The 22368-nt window shown below is 40.8% G+C and overlaps 1 protein-coding gene across 17 annotated transcripts in view; it reads left to right on the top strand.

The window, feature by feature from the left end:
- The window catches only part of KLF12 (Kruppel-like factor 12), a 528361-nt gene that overhangs the window by 430246 nt on the left and 75747 nt on the right, over positions 1-22368 (top strand). For all 17 annotated transcript variants that reach the window (XM_010839655.1, XM_010839659.1, XM_010839654.1 and 14 more), the window contains one exon: positions 8971-9033. In XM_010839655.1, the coding sequence (XP_010837957.1) occupies positions 8971-9033 (63 nt within the window). The remainder of the gene's footprint in view (positions 1-8970; positions 9034-22368) is intronic.

The raw sequence follows: 22368 nt of genomic DNA, 5'->3' as shown, positions 1-22368 counted from the left end.
GTGGACCATTTTTAAAGCCTTTATTGAATTTGCTACAGTATTGCTTCTGTTTTGTGTTTTGATTTTCTGGCCATGAGGCACATGGGATCTTAGCTCCCTGACCAAGGATTGAACCCCTACCCCCTGCATTGGAAGGCAAAGTCTTAACCATTGGACCACCAGGGAAGTCCCTGCAATCATCCACTTCTAGTGATGAAATTTTTGCTTTTCCTTCATGCCCAGCCTAAAGGTCTTCTCCTCAAAAATCTTCTCTGTTATTTTATAGTTGGAATTAATTTTAACCTCTTCTTCACTCCGGTAAAACTTAAAATCCCTTTTAATTTTCCTACACTAATTTATGATAGTTGCTACCTATTTATTTCAACTAGAGTGCAAACAGCCTGAGGGCAAAGATTCCCTCTTCTCCACAACACTTCAGTAGATAGTAGCTGTTAAGGAAACTGTATTGAATTTAGTTAATATTAATCAATTATTGAAACTCTTGGAGAAGGAAATGACAGCCCACTCCAGTACTCTTGCCTGGAGCATTCCATGGACAGAGGAGCCTGGTGGGTTATAGTCCACAGGGTCACAAAGAGTTGGCCATGACTGAGTGACTGAGCACATTGGAGCTCTAGGTGCTCTGGAGAGGTTCAGCAAAATGTCTGAATCTAAAATATTTTATCCTTTTCTCACATCTCACTGCTTAACAAGTTTTTATTATATGCCTACTGTGTGCAGTATACGTTGTGCTAAGCTCTGCACATGCAGTGGCGACTTAGGCAGACATAGCCATTGCCATGGGGCTTCTTTGGTGTCTCAGTGGTAAATAACCCTCCTGCCAGTGCAGGAGACATGGGTTCGATCCCTGGGTTGGGAAGATCCCCTGGAGGAGGAAATAGCAACTCACTCCAGTATTCTTGCCTGGGAAATCCTGTAGTCAGAGGAGACTACAGTCCATAGGGTTGCAAAGAGTTGGACACAACTGAGCACACACACAGCCATTGGCATCTGTCCTAATAGATCTGGTCCAGCAGGGAAATGGGGCTAACACTCCAGCAGTTATTTATTGGGCACCTACTTCATGGCAAGTAAAGGAGTTATGACAATGAGTAAAAAGAGAAAAGCTCCCTTGTCCTCTTAGAGCACATCATCCACTTGGAGAGACAGACAACATAAATTAAACATATAAACAAATGGAATCTTTAGTCAATGTGTGCTAAGTACCCTCGGGCTATCAGAACTTCCAGCAAGTTGACCTAGACCTAAAGGTTGGGGCCAGCTTCTTAGAGTTGAGCATTCACTATCCAGGGCAAAAGAGAGAAGGAGGAGAATCTTCAGTGTCACTATTAAAGTTTTGGGTTTTTTTATATGGACCATTTTAAAAATCTTTATTGTATTTGTTACAATATTGTTTCTGTTTTATGTTATTGTTTTTATGGCCTGAGGCATGTGGGATCTTAGCTTCCTGACCAGGGATCAAATCTACACTCCCTGTGTTGGAAGGCGAAGTCTTAACCACTGGACTGTCAGGGAAGTCCTAAAACACTGTATTTTTAATAAAATTTTTACTATTAAAATTATCAGTGAAGAAATGATTATGTTAATTCCTTATGATATTTAAATTTAGCCTACTCTTCCCTTGTGGCTTAGCTGATAAAAGACTCCACCTGCAATGCAGGAGACCTGGGTTCAATCCCTGGATTGGGAAAATGTCCTGGAGAAGGGACCGGCTACCCACTCCAGTATTCTGGCGTGGAGAATCCCATGGACTGTATAGTCCGTGGGGTCACAAAGAGTCAGACACAACTGAGCGACTTTCACTCCTAAAAATAACATCAGTAGCTCTGCATAGAGAGAGAAGTATAATGAGGGGAAAAAGAACTTTCAAACAATATATGACATTCCTAATGGTCATCTTATCATTGACTTGATGAAAACTAAGAACAGAAAGGGCCTATATAGTTTAAATACTGGAGTCATGCTCATGCTTTTATTTGGTCAAAAGTAGTGTGTGTGTGTGTGTGTAATATATTATGATGAAATCATCCAGAGTAACCTGAACAATCATGAGAACTTGTATTCATTATAACTTTGTGTAAATAGAATATCAAGAATTACTTTTAAAATGATCTTTCCTGTGATTCTACATAGGAAAATTCTGTACTTACAAATAATTGTAGAGTTATTTCTAAATTAATCTTTTCTTCCACGGATGTAGCAAACTGAGTTGTTAAAGTGTGTATTTTTTCAAATAATTGCATCAATTTATGGAAAAAAGTACAGGCTCTGAATTACATAACAGGAGAAAAGTGCTGTGCAGCTGAAACTGTGGCAACATTGTTAATCATCTATAGTCTAATATAAAATTTAAAAGTTTAAAAAAGGACAAAAGTGAATTTAAGAAGAGAAAATATGTGTCTATAACACTTTCTCTGGATCTTGTAATGAAAATCTCTAATCTTACTAGATAAGCAGTTCCCACAATAAATATTTTTTGGGTCTCTGAAATAATTTCTTCTGATTTTTCTCAGGATTAAGTAGCCTCTCTAACATATAGGGCATGAGAGCATGTATGACTCAAGTACTATTTCAGGACTGCAACTGGGTTAATGAAGCTGCTATTTTCGAGCCTGGGAAGATATGGAAAGGAATATATTTTTTTAAAGGGTGAAGTTGGTTGGGATTCAAAATCCTGCCTGGCACTGCTTTGGGGACAGTACTAGAGATCGAAATCCTGGAGATATTATTGTATGGATGGTAACTACGGCCTAAAGATGGATGAGATGATTAAGGGTATGAGGGAGCTATTTTGGAGACTCCTTCATCTAGGGAGTGAGTTGAAACAGTGTGTAGAAAAATCATGAGAAAATGATCCCCAGACAATGATGACATTTAGAGTTCAGAAGAATGGGAGGAAGAGGCTCAGGCAAAGGGAAAAAAAAAAAAGAGGAGGAAGAAGACTGGAAAAATGTCACTGATGCTGAGTAGGGTCAAGGATGGAGTAATCAGTTAGGTGAGTCACTATGGAGAGTTTGAGAAGATAAGAACTGAGACTGACCCATTAGATCTGAAAACATGAAGGCCATTGATGACCATAACAAAGATGGTTTCATCAGACACCTGTGGTCACAAGCTGAATGGGATTGGATTCTCAGGACAATGGGAAGTGAGGAAGTGGATTCCTTTTACCATCTCCAGCTGACACATTGTGGGGATGTGATCAAGAAGGCGCCAGTCAAGCTCTCTCACCCCATGTTCTGTAGACAGTGACTTTGCAGGGTTGTGTAACAGCTGAGATCACTTACACCACTGTGCATGCACATCACGAGATACTCGCTTGGTCACGGACTGTTTTGTGCGGTGTGCTGGTATAAGCTTCATCATGAAAGCCCTGGCTGCTGCTGCATAGGGGCTCCACTGAAGCAACATCATGGTTATGTTATATGAAGCTATGTTATGGCTCCGTTATGGTTGTGTTACAGCAACTGCGTCAGCCAGGAGAGAATAGATGTATCTTCAGTTCGTTATGGCTGCTCGTGTCTGCTTCCAGCCTCTTAGCTCACAAATTGCCTACCCTGGGTTCAGGGAACAGTGCAGACAGTGTGAATAGCGAGACAGTTGATGCTGTGAGTAAGATCAGCTGAACTCATGTGTTGTTCATTATATATTTAAATGGCAACACTAATAAGAAATTTTCACAAAGAGTTAAAGGGAGAACAAAGTATATGACTGTGATGCTATTTCTGATGAGTCCCTGAAAGCTTAATATTTAGCTCGGTGCCAGGAAGACCATCTACTTATACTGTAGAATGTTCAGTTGGGCTTAAATAAATGCTGAGGTTCATTAAGGCCCCTGGTGCTAATTCACTTTATTGCAACCTCGGGGGTAGAGGGGAGGGAATATCTGTGCGCTCACAAGAATTGAATGATAATCTGGAGGAAGACAGGTCATTCACACCTGTGTCCAAGATCTGATTTTGTTTTTTTTCCCCTGCAACTCTGGCAAGTTACTAACTCTTCTAAACCTTTTTATTTTCTCAAAGGTGAAATGTGGATATTAATGATGAGGAGAAAGTAAGATAATGTGACTAAAGTAAATACTTAGCATGGTCTGCACCTCGTAAGGGCTTAGTAAGTGAGAGTGACTTTGTATGCTATGATTACTGACTTAAAACTACAGAAGATTTGTCTTCTAATAGGACTTCCCAGTTAGTGGTAAAGAACCCACCTGCCAGTGTAGGAGATGTGAGAGAGATATGGGTTTGATCCCTGAGTCAGGAAGATCCCCTGGAGGAGGGCATGGCAACCCACTTCAGTATTCTTGCCTGGAGAATCCCATGGACAGAGGAGCCTAGAGGGCTACTGTCCATAAAGAACAGACAAAATAAGATACCAAAGAGGAAGCCGTACCTTAGAAACCACAGTATTTGGTTCATGTTACTCTATAGGTGTTTATTTCTCTTTATTTCCTTGCCTTGAGGGAAGTGGTATAAACGTTGTAATCAAGACTGTGGGCTTGTAGAGCACATTTAACTCAGTCCTGTGGAATTAACTGGATATTCCAGTTTTATCTTCATATCTTTTCCAATTCAGTCTCAGCACTACTAGTGATAATAGCTAACATGTATGGACTGCTTCCTGGGTAGTTAGCACTGTTCTGAACACTTTAACATTATTAACGACTTAAATCTCACAAAGCTAGAAGGTGGCCAGTATTACTGCCTCCACTGGTGCAGATGAGAAGACAGAAAGTCAGACAGGTTAAGTACCTTACCCTAAGATAACGCCTTTGGTGAATGGTGGAGTTGGGATTCAATCCCAGGCACTTACATAGTTTGCTGTCTCTAGCACTTCATTTCAATTCCACTGGGGGCCTTAAGAGTGGATTTAAGTTGTCACAGCTTTTCTGCCTTGGGGATCAGGGTTTCACACCCTGCTGCCAGCCACCAGCCATTCAGGTAGGTTCAGCAAAATATTGAAAAACAGGAGCGATCACATTGTCTTGATTAACTATAAATGTTAGTCATTACAATACAAGATTTGAGGGTCAGGTCTTTCAGTGCTTATACCCAAAGAAGGAAGACGGATTTGTGTAAGAAGGTATCTAAGAAGTTCTCACATGCTTAGCAAGAAAGCTAAATTAAGCCTTGTGTTGGGTAAAATTATAAACATGCTGTCTGCCTCAGATGAGTAAGTGTATATAAATACAACAGTTGGTGTACATGGCCTTAATGTTATAGCTTCCTTTTTTGTGTAATGTAAATCACCAAATAGGAGCATTTCCATCTGACATAAACTGTCAGTCTTAGAAGAGCACGTTGTAGGATTAAATGCATGTTATACAACAACGAACCTTGCCCTTTCCTGCAGCCTGGTGATTTTTTTTTTTCTTTCCCTATCCAGTGGTTAGTACTAAGGCCTGAAACCCTCAGAGAACAAAGTGGCTTAGCAGTAATGGAGCCTGTGTGAGGCTAAGAGAAGAGTAATGAACATGCCCTGCAAGCTTCCTGCCTAGATGCAGGTGCAGGAATCAGGAGGTCATGAATAATGCATGACATGCAGATTAGACGGTGGTTTCTCCTACTGGGATTTTGACTTTGCTACCTGCCTGGCTGCTATATGTGGAAAGAAGGTAGGCGATGGTAAGAAGTGTCACCACTTAAAGACAGAGCACACAGAAATACAGCGTATTTCTTTGAAGAAATGAAATTTGGCAAGTAGCTGAAATGCAAATTTATGGTCTACTTTCCTCAAATAAAGTAAGCTCCGAGTTATCAGTTTACTCACTTTGGGAAGGGAAAAAACCTTTCTTATTTTACCATTTTGATGTAAAAAGCTTTAAAATGATTTGATCACACAAAATCAGGAATTATTTGAAGAGGTTAAACAGTTATAAAAATTAACTGCTTATAGTGTTGATCTGTGGGTCAATAGAGTTTTGCTAAAAGATACAGTTACCTAGAGAATATTGTACTGTAAGTTGCGTGTGTGTGCTCGGCTGCTCAGTCATGTCTGACTCTTTGCAACCCCATGGACTGTAGCCCACCAGGCTTCTCTGTCCATGGGATTCTCCAGGCAGGAATACTGGAACAGGTTGCCATTTCCTACTGCAGGGAATCTTCCCAACCCAGGGATCAAACCACAGTCCCCTGTGTCTCCTGTATTGGCAAGCAGATTCTTTACCACTGCCTCAACTGGGAAGCCCAGCTATAGGTTAAACAGACCCATTTTTTTTCCCACTGATACATGCAATGAGACGCATTAGTGAGAGAATATTTCTATACTATCAAACTTCACCTCGTAGAATTATCATGATGACTAAAAGTAAGGTTAAGGAGGAATCAATATGCAGTAAACATTTAAAGGATGCAGAGTGAATTAAAGAACGTGTGTGTATTTGGGCTGCTGCTGCTAAGTCACATCAGTCGTGTCCGACTCTGTGCGACCCCATAGACGGCAGCCCACCAGGCTCCCCCGTCCCTGGGAGTCTCTCCAGGCAAGAGTACTGGAGTGGGTTGCCAGTGCCTTCTCTGGTATTTGGGCTATTACTTGTTAAAACTGTATTCAGGCAGTAGGATTCTGACACCCCAGGGGGAATGTAGACAAGGCTCAAGAGGATTTCCTTCATTTTCCCCTAGGTCAGGGGACTTTAACTGGACAGACATTTTTTGGCTCACAGCTCTTGCATTTTCATGATTGTATTTCAAGCTGACAGACTGAAAGAAAAAAAGAGAGCAGGGGAAAAAAGAGTCTTGTTACCTTGTGTGTAACTCTTGTGCATTTTTATTGCATGTTTGTTCACTGTGTCCCCAATTTGGGGTACTGGAATATGAGCTGGCTTTCATTTCTAGCTGAGTCTGTCATTTCCGCTAGGCCCCAGGTTGGCCGAATGCCAAGACCAACAGGTGATCCTTGTAGCTGCAAAACAGCAGGAAGTGGTCCGTACTTGAATGAGACAGTTCACCAGAGGGGCTGTCTGGCCGCTCTCCATCTTTCTGCATAATTAACATCCCCTCCCCCACATGGAGCAGGAAATCTGCGCTGAGCAGCTCAGCTGCAGCAGCCATTGAGAAGGGCTGTGAGGAAAAGAATGTTAATAAGGGATGTTGGAAGAAATAAGCCTTCTGAGTGCAAAGTGCAGTCTGGCTCTGGATTTACAGAAAGACTGGATTTGGCCCTTCAGAGGGGCTAGAACTGTTTTGTCTGTTTTGAAATGATTCTCACTTACTGAGCCACTGTGGAGAACGGGGATTCTAATGAACCTTGGGGCTCTTGATTCTAACTGGACTTTAAGACCTATTTAAAATCCCGGTTTACTTTCTTGTCTTGTGAATAAGAGTAATGACTGAGATCTAAAGGGTAAAGATAGCACAAGCCTAAGCACTGCCTAGATCTCACAAGTACCTGGTAAAGAGAGAAGAAAGCAGGAAGTTGGCCACAGGGACAGGAAGTGGAGCAAATTGTGCTGCCAGTAGGTGACCCACAAAGAGGTGGAGGTTCATGGAGGTTCAGTAGCTAACTCCTGCTTGGAAGACATCAGCAGTACCTAGAAATTTCAAGCATTTCCAGTGGATGACTCCAACCCAAGGAGCTTGTACAACAATATGGTCTTTACTGTCTTTTCCCCATTATTTAGCTAAAGATTTGAATTGACATGGCCTCCTTCAAAGCCTGGCTAGAGAGCATCACATATAGAAGACCTTTCACCTAAAGATAACTACTCACCCATCCTTCTTCCCACAGATTCTGTGCCGGGGCATTTGGATGAAGTTACTATAAGGGGCCAGCACCCCACTCCAGTATTTTTACCTGGAAAATTCCATGGACAGAGGAGGAATGTTGGAAGAAATAAACCTTCTGAGTGCAAAGTGCAGTCTGGCAGGCTGCAGTCTATTGGGTTGCGAAGAGTCAGACCTGACTTGAAGTGACTTAGTACAGCACAGTAGTATAAGGGATGGGGGTTAATCTTTTCCTCTGACCTCTCAAATTTAGTGTCTGAAGGTGTGCAGATTAAACTGATAATAGGTAGGTTAGCTAGAGGCAAGAACAGCTTATTTACACATAAAACATGCATTCATGCTTGCAGGAATACTCAGTGATGAGTAATTCAAAGGGGTGGTTAGAATTTGGGATTTACATACCACTTTAACAAAGGCAAAAAAATTGTGGAGTATTGCTTTGTCAAAAGACAAGGGCATCTGGGCGTCTAGGGGGCTGCATTTTAGGGAGGTAGCAAGGAAGTGTATGGGGGGGGCGGTGGAAACTCATGGTAAATAAGGGTTGTTTATGCCAGCTCATCTCAATACCATTTCTAGGGATGAGTTGTATGTTGTACTCCTTTTCCTGATAGGGGAATTGTTAGATGGAAGACCTTTTCAAATTAAAATTTTCTTATAGAGGAAAGGTAGAGAGCTCTTCCCGTGTTTGTGTTTGTGGCTGCCTTCAATCAAAATAATCATTATGCCAAAGTAACATATTTGGGGAGGGTGTATGCCGATCTCCTTTGCTATGTTACTTTAGGGCTTTAAATCTAGAAGTTGACTGAGGGAATGTGCACTTTTAGACTGTCTCTTTGTGTCCTTCTTGTGGGAACAGGTAGCAGAAAGGGCTTGTTGAGGGTCAGCCTTAGACCTTACTTTATTTTTATGCACTCCTAAACCTGGCAGGGATTAGGTTGGCAACAGTAACTTTTTGTTGGACTGAATGAATGAATCAACTTATTAAAACTGGTCCTGCTTTGCGGGAGCTTCACAGGGAACATTGTGACAAATGCTTGTTATGTTAAAAGTGGTGTAAAAGGAAAGAGACTGCAGGTCTGTAGGCATAGGAATTGAACTGCATTCATTTACTAAGAGGTGCTTAGTTGTGGGCCATTCTACATTAAGCTAATCTGAAAGAGATCATTTATAAGCCAGATCACTTTTTGTTCACTTGTAATCAGGAAAATGCTTTTTTAATGACTGGATTATTCTCATCTACCTACTACAGGGTACATCCGTCCCCAGTATCAAGGGTCCGGGGAAATCGAATGAATAATCAGAAGTTTGCTTGGTGAGTATACAGTCAAAGTGATGAGAATTTATAAGTTCTATGGGAATTTTTAATAGGGCTGTGTCAATTATTCCTGGTTCTCTGTAGAGAATATATTTCTACTGCCTGAGCTACATTATTTCCCTTTCCTTTGGAAAATTCTAAACAAACATGAATAGAGTTCCTTTCCAGCCAAAAGTCTTCGTTCACCAAATACTGAGTGCAACATTTTTTTCCAAATAGATATGGCATATTTCCCAGGATTATCAACTGTTAAATTTTTAAAGAATGTGTCCCATTTTTTGAAGACACTATGTTTTTTAGTAAGATTTAGACAACTCAGATTTTTCTCAGGTACCAACTTCTATTTCTCATGAAAATTTTCATAATAAATTAATCTGTTACATTAAATTTGATGATTACTATTTAGATGCCCTTTTTCTAGCCTTAGCCTTAAATATCCAGGCATCTGTTTTTTAATTTGGGGAATATGAAGATCTTTCACTTGAACAAAAATAGAGATGAAACTTACCAGAAATAACCTGAAAAGTTATTTTAACCACAGAATATTGATTACTAATTTTTTTTTTTTTTTGGCCATGTGGGCCTTTGTCCCCTCTGGTGAAAGCACAGAGTGTTAACCACTGGATCGCCAAAGAAGTCCTGACTACTGATTCTTTAAAGAGGAAACTTAAACTGTTTCACAAATATTTCATATAAAACAAACAAAACTCAATATATTTTTATTAATAAAATCCATATTTGTTTACATTACTTCATTCTCCAAAATTAACCTTTCCCCACATAGTATATCTTCAAAAAAAGAAGAAGTGAAGGAAGGAAGGGAGGGAGGGAAAAGAAAAGAAAAAGAATTGAATCGTGTACTGTCTTACTACAAAGGTGAATGGAAATTCACAGGTCTCCATTTTTTACTTGATTGAATTGTGGTTAGAGTGGGATTTTGATTAAAAACCATGGCTTTTTTTTAAGTATGGGAAGATGATTACCAAAGATTGAGCTTCCAAATTAATTTTACTCCTAAATGAGGATTATTTTTAGACACAAAATAATGATTCTTTGAATTTGAATAGTGCCTAATCAGCTCCCCTCCCTTCCCCCATTAAATCTAATTAACCCTCACAATAGCTTGATCTTGTTGTTAAATATTATGCTTTGGTTTTTCACAGAGGGGGAAATGGAATACAGAGGAAGCAGCCATTTGCTTACACACTGTGTAAAAGCTGGGGCATCCCTCACAATCACTATTTTTCACAATCACTAAAGCGTATTGTTCCCTGTCAAACCTGGAAAGCTGAGAGGATAATAACGCTGATGGCCATTACATAAAAGGAACGGGATAAACCAGGTTCTTTGTTGACTGCATGGAATTGCTCTTACTTTTTAGTCCAAAGCACATCATACTGAAGAAACTTCACTACAGATAGAGATTGTTGGACGCTCAAAGTGAGTGACGTAAGCTAATGGGTAGAGTGCCATGTTGTCAGGAGAGAGGCCCAGTTTCTGCATCTTATATTTCAGTGGCTAAATGTGCACCACTGAGTCCATAACACATTTTCTTTTCTTTGCTTATCCTGGAGTATTTGAGTAACAATAACTTGTTCTTACCTAATTCATAGCACATAATTTGGTTAGTAAGTTTAAACCAGTTTTATCTGCAGAGAAGTAATCCATGAAAAACAAAAAGGATCTTTAATACTAGCCTTGAGAAAATTCAACTTGTATTTATTCAACAACATTTATTTATACTCCCAAGCACTAGGTTAGAAAGATAAATAAAACATGGTTTCTGTCTTTATGGGGCTTACTGTCTTGAAGGATGTGTGTGTGTGAGTGTGTGTGAGTGTGATGTCACATATATATAATGTACAATATTATATAATACAAATAACATAATAAAATGTGGATAATGCTCTAAGATATACGTTCATAGTACAACATCCAGAGGAGAATAATTATCAACTTTATTTAAGACTAGTTTGGGAATGGACAGTATGGAAGGGGAAAAAATATAAAGACGGAAAAGGATTATCAGAAAACTGATTGCCAAGAAGGTTTTCGAGTAAAGGCTCAAAATTAGTAGAAAAAACAGAGTCCTGACAAAGTGCTTTATTTATTGATTGAAACACAGATACAAAGACCTGGAGACATTTCTAACTTATTTGGTTGTGAGTTTAGTTACAAATCCTGTTGCAAAAACTACCTTGAATTTTTCTTATGTAAATATCATGAAACTGTTATATGGAAATAAATCATATAGGAAAGCTAGGAAGAAGCTCAATGAATCATATAACATCTACATCTACTTAAGTGATGAACTGTTGCTATTTCTTTGTGAAATATTCTCTCTGAAGATCTAAAAGTTTTAAATACTCTTGCTAGCCATGGATATGAAAGCGATAGTTGCTCTTTCCAAAACAGAAGTTTCGGGATAATTTACAGAATTAGATACCAAATTCAACACTAACTTGGTTCTGGCTTGAGTTATATCCACAAGTACTATATATAAGTGGTGTTGGGTGAAGTCAGCAAGTGCTCCAATCAGTTAAAAAATATTGTTCATCATATAAACAATTAAATCTCAGTAAAAGATGAAAAAACTTGAACCTGTAAGTTATGCCTAGGGAATGCATGACAATTGGTAGATTGTAAATGTCAGTGGCTGTGGTTGAGGTCTCAAACCAATGCTTATTATTGACTAAAGATGGCTTAACATTATAAGTAGTGTTTTTCTACGCATATGTTAATATGAGAGGCAGTGTCCATCCCCTGGCCTCATTCCTGTGGCAGGAATTCCTCTGGAGCTGAAGAAATGTGTGGAAAAAAATGTCTGTTCAAGACAAACAGACCTGCTGGATGGAAAGAAAATATAGCTAAAAAATGTACGTAACCAGAAAGGAGCTGAAAGCACGAGGATGTAAAGGGGTCTGGTGACAGATGTCTGTTAGAGGTATCTGCTAACTTTCAAGGATTAAGGAATGGCAGTAAGAACTTCTTGCAAGATATATTAGCACCCTAATAAAAAACATGAGGTCATCGGACAACTCATTTAATATTCAATTAATCAGCGGTAGCAATCCAGACCAGACATAAACTCTGCCCATCAGAATGACTCTCCCCTCTCTGCCATTCCACTGTAGTAATATTTGTTGATCTGAGGATTGATGAAGTGTTTGAGGTTCAGCATATGAATTTCATTCACTGTGTCATGTGTCACAGCTCTTGTTTCATGCCTTCCTTTGTCCGACAACTAAGAGCATTTGCTATTTTTTTCTTGCAATGCTATTTTTTTTCTTGCATATGATAATGACAGGGGCAAAAATAGTTTGCTCCTTGTGGGGCAAATGAGGGGAAACGGGGTAAATCTTCTTAGAGGGTTGAATCTACAGGTAGACTTTTCTTCTTCACAGGTCTTTTTGCTTGAAACTATCGTATTCTGATACCAAACTCACAAAGAGTGGCTGTTTCCAAGTCATCTTTCAGCGCTTTTATCCCCAGAGCTATTCTAGAGTCTGAAATGTACAAACGTGTTTGGTGTGAATGTGTAGGTTGGACCAGGACAGGGCGGGGCTTGTTGGGTAATATCTCTGAAATGAACATTGAAGTTGATTTAAGGCTCCAAACTTGCCAGTCTCAGTGGGAGGATTCCAAAATCCTCATTTTTTGCTTTTTATTTTTTCTTCTCTTTATGTATTTTTCCTTCCATCCGGCCCCAATCCAAAAGTTTTCAAAGACTTGGGTGTATATGGTTGTTTGATGACGGCGTAGTCATGGTTATGCTCTGTACCCAAAACATTTGCGTGGGGCTGTTTTGTGCAGAGTTATGTGTCACATAGTAGAGACTCTAGACTATTTATATTATGATGGCAAAATCAGGCATTGTTAATAGGAATTGCCATTAGTAAAATAGGATTAATTTTCTCTAACGATCCGGATACTGTCACCACCAGTCTCAATTATGATTCCTTTCTTACCAACATGCCTGAGATGTTATGTAGCTGTCTGCAAAAGAAGCTCTAGTTTTAATAGCATATCCATGCCAATTATGACACATTCTGGGTGTGGATCACATTTCACATTTGGAAGTGAAAAAGTTCTGTGTCACCAATTTAGGGAAGGGTAGGAAGAGCCTTTTCACACTTTGATGTTTTATGGTTGGATATGCTGTGCTACAGTGAACTTAAATGTTTATATGCATATAGTTGCAAACGTTAGACATGACTTCATTGAATCTTTCTGAACAGTGTAACTAATATGGATTTTGGTCATAAAAATAAGAACATTGCTTCTTGTTTAAACTTTTTGCCTTAATAGAGGAAGGCACTCAAGTGGTTGCTACTGGAAACCTTTGAGAAAGCTGAGATAGAACTAGCTCTTCAAAGGGTGTTGGGGGGACAGGACATTTCTGAATGCAGTAGTTATCAGTTGTGGGGCTGAAAAGGAACTGTCGTTTTTGTTGTTGTTTTTGGCACTCAGTCATGTTCGACTCTTTGGGACCCCATGGACTGTAGCCCTGCAGGCTCCTCTGTCCATTGGATTTCCCATTAAAGAATACTGGAGTGGGTTGCCATTTCCTTCTCCAGGGGATCTTCTTGACCCAGGGATCGAACCCACATCTCCTGCATTGGCAGACAGATTCTTTACCTTGGAGCCACCAGGGAAGCCGCTTGAACTGTAAACGTCATCAAGTTCAATTCAACTTCTCACTTTTTCAGACACAGAGATGGAGATCCAAGGACAGAAATGTGTTCCTTGTCAGATGCGGGCATAAGCCCAGTTCTCTACACTCCTGTCCAGCCATCTTTCTGCTCCGTGGCAGTTAGTTACCTGTGGGCAGAGCAAGAGAAATGCTAAAGATTAAGTCAGATGGATGTTTAATTCATTACAAGCTAAGCAGAAGGCTTTTGTCTGGGAAATTCCCATGAGCTTGATGTGATGGGGGAGAGAAAGAAGAAAGGCCTGATAAAGACATTGCTTTCCCTTCCAATCTGTGGCAGTTGATCCCTGCCAAAATGTTTACTCATCATCTTGCAGATCTTTGCATGCTCATTATTTATAGATAATATTGACTATGTTACTTTAATTACCAGAGCATTTCACTGCTTCTTGACTTACAGGGCAAAAATTATGATACTGTGTCTCAATTTTAATATGTGAAGATTCCAGTTCCCAGAATGCCTGCCTGGTCTTCATTTTTTTTTTTTTTTTAATCCATACGTGTTGGCAAATAAGTAACAGCAGGTTGCCTTTAGATTTAGTTTGGAAGCATGTTCTTTCCAGTGTTTGATAACAGATTCAGAAAATGGGCGGCAGTTTATATAACCATAAAGCAGTTTGCAAGTTCTCTGTTCACTGAATTACAATGCAAAGAAGCTTCCACAGTGATGCTACATTGAAAATCCCTTCAAATTCCTTTCTTTTCTTATGTTATAATCCAGTGTCAGCTAGTAAATTCCTCCATGACTTCCACCAGCTCCTCAAATTTAGCTTGGTGACCATTATGTATACTTTAAACTTGTGTGCTGTGTTTGAGATTTCCCTTAATGATCATTGGTCTAATTTTCTTTAATTCTCTGTTACCCAGAACTGCAGCAAGAACAGTCATGATAAAAATGTTTCACATACCTGTTAATATCAGCTGATTTTTGTATCTAGTATTCCTTCAACCACAATAAAGATGATTTGGGAAAAAAATTAAAGCAGGTCATTTTTTAATTATGGGAGAATTAAGGCTATAAGATTCTGCTGAGCTAAAAGGTCACCACTTTTGAGTTGTTTCTCTATTAAAAGTCCATTCATAATTTGTTTTTACCAACCAGCTGCTCAGAACCATATTACTCGGCCTGTCAGTATACCCTCTGTTCTTCCTGGCATCTTAGCCCTGGAGCTATGTGTGGTACTATTGTGTCTTAAAGCATCTCTACTGTATTAACTAGTTTTATTTTATCTTATATATATTGTAAAAATTTATTTGTCTGCACCGGGCCTTAGTTGCTGCCTGTAGGATCTCGTTTCCTAACCAGGGATCACACCCAGGCCGTCTGCGTTGGGAAGGCAGAGTCTTAGCCACTGGATCACCATGGAAGTCCTTGTATTAACTCATTTTAATATGGTCCCATATTCGTTCAGTATTCAAAAGGACTTTAGAAAAATCTAAAAATACACAGAGACATTACAACATACTTCTATATAATGCACAGGTCAAAGAAATTTCAAGAGAAATTTAAAAATACTTTTAACTACAGTTGACCCTTGAACAAGTGGGGTTATTGGCACTGACAGACCTCGTGTAGTTGAAAGTCTATGGATAACTTTATAGTTGGGCCTGCATTTCCATGGTTCCCTACGTATGGTTCCAGTCAACCTCAGGTTTTGTAGTACTGTAGTACATACTTATAGAAAAAAATCCCCATATAAGTTGACCCACACATTTCAAACCCATGTTGTTTGATTAAAGGTTAGATGTAAATGAAAGTGAAAACACAGGTGATCAAATTTTGTAGGAAGCATATAAAGTAGAGCTTAGGAGTAAATTATTGCATTGAATGCATATTTTATAAAAGAGGAAGGATCTAGAATCAGTTACATTAAGCTTTTACCTTAGGACACCAGAAAGAGGAGAGCAAATTAAATCCATAGTAAGCAGAAGAAAAGAAGCAAGAAAATGACTTGTTTGTAATTCTGGGACTTGTAGCATAGTTTTCATATAGTTGTTGTTTCTTAGCTTAAAGGTATAATCAGGAATCGTGATTGAATCTTGGAAAGCTACTAAAACTACAGCTTTGTACAGTTTTCAGGTGTACAGTGGGCATTATTCTCTATCACAGTCCCGTCCCTGTTAAACTTTTCAGATGTAGACCTTTAAAATAACGGTCATGTTGTAATGAAACAGGGAGGATAAGGGGGTTGGGGAGTCAGTAATGAATAAGACTTCCCTGGTGGCTCAGATGGTAAAGAATCTGCCTGCAATGCAGGATACCCAAGTTCGATCCCTGGGTCAGGAAGATCCCCTGGAGAAGGAAATGACAACCTACTCCAGTATTCTTGCCTGGGAAATCCCATGGACAGAGGAGCCTGGCGGGCTACAGTTCCTGGGGTTGCAAAGAGTCAGACACGACTTAGCAACTAAACAACAAATGAATGATGCAGGTAAAAAAACTGTCCCAATATGAAAAAAAAAGATACATCTTTGATAGTAGAATTATAAGTTCTCTGATAATTAATGTAAGACATTAAAACGATGAAAGTGTTACATTTGTTAGTAGCTCAGTCATGTCCTACTCTTTGCAGTCCCATGGACTGTAGCCCTCCAGGCTTCTCTGTGCACGGAATTCTCCAGGCAAGAATACTGGAGTGGGTTGCCATTTCCTTCTCCAGGGGATCTTCCCAACCCCTGGGACTGAACCCAAATCTCCTGCATTGCAGGCACATTCCTTACCATCTGAGCCACAAGGAAGTCCAAAATGATGGAAGGTCTTATTTTATATCTATCCACAGGAGCCACAGTCTTTCTTAGTTTTCCACAAATTTTTCAGTGGATACATTTGGGCTAAAGGGTTAGCTAGTCAAACCTGACTTCTAAATATATATTTGAAAGAATAATAACTTAATGTTAGGACCCAATCAGAAATCTTAGTGTGTTCTTGAATATGCTGGGAATATTGCTCAGATCATAAATCTTAAGGGGGTTCCCTTGTGGGAATGCTTGGGGTACCAAGTGGGTTTGTTTTGATTTTCCTCTGCCAGTCATATTTTCAGTATCATCTTTCTAGCCATGGAGATTTCTCTATAGACACATGGACAGTGAACTAGCCATTTAAAAATCAAATAAGATATCATCTTACTATAACTTTTATCAGCTGACTGCTAGATTTTCATAAAGTTTCTTAGTGCTTTCCTTCAAATTGGCCATTTATTACATTTCTAAGTAGAGTACCAGATTACCTAAGGAACGACCAGTATCCTCATAATGAATATATTTCATCAGTTTTAAGATAGCAATAGATAGTGTGTGACCTATTTGCCCACCAATTACAGCCAACCAATATCACACGTAGGCTTCCCAGATGGCACTAGTGGTAAAGAATCCAGCTGCCAATGCAGGAGAAGCAAGTTCCATCCCTGGGTGGGGAAGATCCCCTGGAGAAGGAAATGGCAGCCGGCTCCAGCATTCTTGCCTGGGAAATCCCATGGACAGAGGAGCTGGGCGGGGGACAGTCCATGGGGTCACAAAGAGTCAAACACGACTGAGCATCTGAGCGCAACAGCATCACACAGGTTTTAGTCACAGCTGCTTCACATAAGCCCTCAGTTGGTAGCTGAAGAGCTGAGGACCCTGCTGGAATCTGTGGTCTGTAGCCATTACCTCTGTCTCAGTTTTCATTCAGTTCAGTCTCCTTTAGCGGGTGAGGTTCTTTGGTTGGAAGTAACGGAAACCGACTGAGTCTGTCTAATGTACTTGAAAGGTGTTGAAGGACGTGAGGTGCGTTATGGAGTCAAAGGAAAAAGTGAGGAGTTGGTCCTTGGGAAACCCAGGGAGCAGAGCAGGACCTGAAAGCAGGTTGATTAAGAAGGTGCAATCTTGGAACGAGACAGCCCCAGCTCCTGGATCACAGTTGAGGACGCCAGAGTCCAATCATCCCAGCCCAACCTGACGCAGGTGCCCAGCCTTTGACCTAGATGAGGGTAGGGTATCTTGGTTATCAATCCCACTAAAACCACACATGATGAGGGATTTCCCAAAGGAAGAGGAGGTGCTGGTACCACACAGTGATGGGGAACATGCTACCTCTTAAACCAGCACCATCCACTTGCCATGTTACCAGTGAGCTAGAAGCTACCACTAAAGGCAGCTGATGAACAGTGAAAGTCACTCAATTGTGTCCAATTCTTTGCCATCCCATGGACTATACACTTAATGGAATTCTCCAGGCCAGAAAACTTCAACATTATTCCTTGGAGTTAGTCTTTTCCTATATTTTGGATGACGAAGGCAGTCCTACGATTAGTAAGTAAAATTTAGTAATAAAAATAAATGGGTTCTCCCAGGCCTTACTCTTACATGTTCAAAGCATAAGAAGTGTTTAGCCAAAGTATTAATAGAATTCATTCTGAAAACTCACTAGCTTTATCCTAATCTCCTCAAGCCATCCATTTTTCTAGAAACCCTACTTTTTTTTTTTTTTCAATTTTTACACTTATTTATTGTTGCTGTTCAGTAGCTCAGTCCCTCGTGTATTTGCCATGAAGTGATGGGACAGGATGCCATGATCTTCATTTTTTGAATGTTGAGTTTTTTGGTTTTTTATTTTTAAACTTTACATAAATTCTACTTTGAATGGTATATTTCAAATATTTTAAAACCAAGCACACTTAGCTATTGTGAAAAGATAAAGGCGCTTTCTGCTGCTGCTGCTGAGTCGCGTCAGTCGTGTCCGACTGTGTGACCCCATAGACGGCAGCCCACCGGGCTCCCCCGTCCCTGGGATTCTCCAGGCAAGAACACTGGAGTGGGTTGCCATTGCCTTCTCCAGAGGAGCTTCCTAGGAAATGAATAAAGCTTGAAGTCTGCAGGCTTAGGTTCTAGTATAAATTTGTCACTTACACTAAATCAGACTTTCTGCTTCCTTCACCTCAGTGTTTCTATTGAATGAATGAATGATTTCTGACCTAAACTATTCAAATTTGGTCTTGGGAAGAGTGCAACAGAGATAATACTCATCATAGTATCACCTTGAAAGTGCTTTATAAACCCTAGGTATTAACCCATAGCTAAAGGCCAGCTGTTCATAAAAGGAATCTTTTTCTACTGCCTGCATGATTTTTTTGATACACCTAGCAGTTATTATAACCCCAAACGAAGTGATAAGGTATTGGGTTGGCCAGAAAGACTGTAACATCTTTTGGAAAAAACTCAAACATTTTTGCCAACCCAGTACTTTGACTGTCCTGGGTCCTTCCTAACTTTAATAATTTAGAACCCTGAGCAGGTGAGTGTGCTTAGGTAGGACTGTGGTTAGATACATTGGATAAATACATACTCCAAGAAGGGCAGGTGTTACATCCAAGCAGAAATGATAGCTTTCCTGGTTACAGATGTGGCCAATTTACTTCTGTTTCTACCAAGGCCAAATTAACAGAAGGGTAGCACCCCTGGGCTTTCTAGGTGGCTCAGTGGTAAAGAATCTACCTGCCAATGCAGGAGACGCGGGTTTGAACCCTGAATCAGGAAGATTCCCTGGAGAAGAAAATGGCAACCCACTCTAGTATTCTTGCCTGGGAAATTGGAGGAGGTTGGCGGGCTACAGACCGTGGGGTTGCAAAGGATCAGACATGACTTAGCAGCTGACAACCACCACCACCTCCACATTATGTATGTTACCAACTCTGTGAGTAGTAAATATTCCCTTCCAGCCTCCTACATGGACATGTTGGGTTAGATCTTTTAGAAAGCAATGATTTAAATTACCCATAGGAGTAAATTAATGTTCTTATAAAATAGAAATCTCTCCAGTTCCATCTGTTTTCCCACTCTTCTACTCTTTGCCTTTTTCCTTAGAGGACTGTAAAGAAAAAGAAACATTGCTTTCCTTAGAGCATATAGTTGATAGTTCTGGAGGAAGAAAGAAAATAACTTTCTATTATCTTTCACTTTAGACCTGAATTATTTCAGACTCTTTGAAGAACCCTGTCGCTTAACGGAAAGAATAGACTGGTTTCTTACAGTGCAAGTGGCTTACAGTAATCTTCCCCAAACTTTACAGGCTGTGAAGTGTTTATTTGAGAAAGAGAAGGGAGGATGGAATTATAGTGACAATGAAACAAAAGGCCAAAGGCGAGGGTGTTGAGAACAGAAGGAAGTTGCTGCCACCTAGAGGTAGACGTTGGTAAATGGTGGGTGTGCTGGGCTCCTGGGGTGATCCGGAAAGGAGTCGTGGAGGTGGAATCATCATAAAACTAAAAATGCTTCTGGTTGACTCACTCTCTCCTCTAAGAGGGACTAGACTCATTCTCTCCTCTTCCCTGTTGGTAGTGAGCCAGTATGTCCTATGAGATTTTGCTGACTCTGGTAGGCTTTTGTGAACAAGAGTCTTGTAATTGATCATGAAAATGTCTGTAAAGTCTTTGAAAGTCATTGGAAGTCCTCTGTAATGCCCATGTGGTCTCAGTTATTTGGAGGATTCCTTATTAGCCTGGCTAATAGAGAATGTCTTTTTCATAATCCATGCCACGTATTTCAAATATGACCTCAGGAGCTCCTCAAAGGTTGCATGTTCAGTGAATTGTGCGGCTGACGGTCTCCTGAGTCTCAAGAAGACACAGGTAGGAGGGAGAACTTTTGATGGCAGCAGAGAATCCTGGGAATACCATTGAGAGTGAGGGGTCCTGAGACTCCCTTGGGTTGCACCAAACCTAGAACCCAGTACAGCCCAGCCTCAAGAATCTGCCCTGTAGCTGGTTTTTGCTTTTGTTTTCAGGAACTGGCTGTCGATAGCACTGACATTTTTTTGTCTTGTTGGGACATTTTTAACGGAAAATCCTCCCTCCTAAGGAAGTCCAGACAGCCATGACTGGTGCCATTTTTTCTGCCACTTTTGCCTGGTGATTCTCTTTCTGGGATGGCCGTGTTGCACAACCCCAAGGGGCGCTCTTCACATAAGAGCCTATGTGGAGGGTACCTCCCAGAGCACTAGAGCAGATCTCACTGGCATGGAAAGGGGAGAAAATATGAAGACAATATTTGTGTGAATTTACACTTTGGCCCCTCTTTCTTCTGCTGAATGGGAGACTTGACTGAATGCTGTAGATGATTATGACGCTGGTTTTCACAGAAAGGAAGTGGGGGGAGACTTAAAAAAAAATACCAGAAGACATCACCAAGGCCTTTTAGAAAGTGGGGCTCACAGTCAGAGTGTCCCTCTGTTTCTCTTGTTTTCTAAATCCTACTGCTGCCCTAGGATGCTTTTGCCGAAGCTCTTTTCTGTCTACCTGTTTTGTGGGCCTGGCTTGCCATTTCTGTTTTTTCGGGCTTCCCTGCTGGCTCAGTTGGTAATAAATCCACCTGCAATGCAGAAGACTGCCTGCAACACAGGGGATGCATGTCCAATCCCTGGGCCAGGAAGATCCCCTGGAGAGGGAAATGGCAGCCCACTCCAGTACTCTTGCCTGGGAGGAATGGACAGAGGAGCCTAGTGGGCTACAGCCAGACATGACTGAGCAACTAAACCACTATCTTAAGTGTTTACCTTCTATGTCACTTGCACACCTGGTCACTTTTGATATTCCAGAAGTTTTGTGGGCTTTTGTTATTTTTTACTCGATAGGATCATCACTTTTCTAGAATACTCATTTTCATTCATTTGTTCCCTCGTTCGGTGAAGTTATGGCACATGCAATGATCTGGCTACTTTGCTGCACTCTGGGGACACTATTTAATAAGACAAACGGGCCTCTGCCCTCCTGGAGTAGAGGAGGACAGATAACTAGCAAGTGTCTGGAGGTGAGAAGTGCTCAGATGAAAGTGTAGCCAGGGGTAATGTTGGGGATGCCTGGAAAGGGTATCCTGACTCCAGGGGCTTGGTCAGAAAAAACACCTCTTGAAAGAAGGAGACACATAAGCTAGGAGATGCATGAAAAGGAGTCAACTGTGTGAGTGTATGGGAGAAACCGTCCAGGTGCTCGAGACAACTCACACCAGGGCCCTGGGATGAGGACACATTTGGAAAATTCAGGGAACTTAAAAAAGTGTGTGAGGGGTGGTTGAAACAAGACAAGGGTAGAGAGAGGTTATGTCTATTGATATGCACATTGTGAGTGAGTGGGTGATTGAGTGAAAGTCGCTCAGTCATGTCCGAGTGAGTGAGTGAAAGTCATTCAGTTGTGTCTGACTCTTTGCGAACCCGTGGCCTATACAGTCCATGGAATTCTCTAGGCCAGAATATTGGAGTGGGTAGCCTTGCCCTTCTCCAGGGAATCTTTCCAACCCAGGGATCAAACCCAGGTCTCCTGCATTGCAGGCAGCATCATCAAAATATAATTGATACTTCAGATCAGATCAGATCAGATCAGTCGCTCAGTCGTGTCCGACTCTTTGTGACCCCATAAATCGCAGCACGCCAGGCCTCCCTGTCCATCACCAACTCCCGGAGTTCACTCAGACTCACGCCCATCGAGTCAGTGATGCCATCCAGCCATCTCATCCTCTGTCGTCCCCTTCTCCTCCTGCCCCCAGTCCCTCCCAGCATCAGAGTCTTTTCCAGTGAGTCAACTCTTCGCATCAGGTGGCCAAAGTACTGGAGTTTCAGCTTTAGCATCATTCCTTCCAAAGAAATCCCAGGG

This window comes from Bison bison, unplaced genomic scaffold (assembly GCF_000754665.1).
Source record: "Bison bison bison isolate TAMUID 2011002044 unplaced genomic scaffold, Bison_UMD1.0 scf7180017864128, whole genome shotgun sequence".
Taxonomy (NCBI): domain Eukaryota; kingdom Metazoa; phylum Chordata; class Mammalia; order Artiodactyla; family Bovidae; genus Bison; species Bison bison.
Note: the sequence above shows the minus strand (reverse complement) of the source record. Positions and strands in the feature narration are given on the sequence as shown.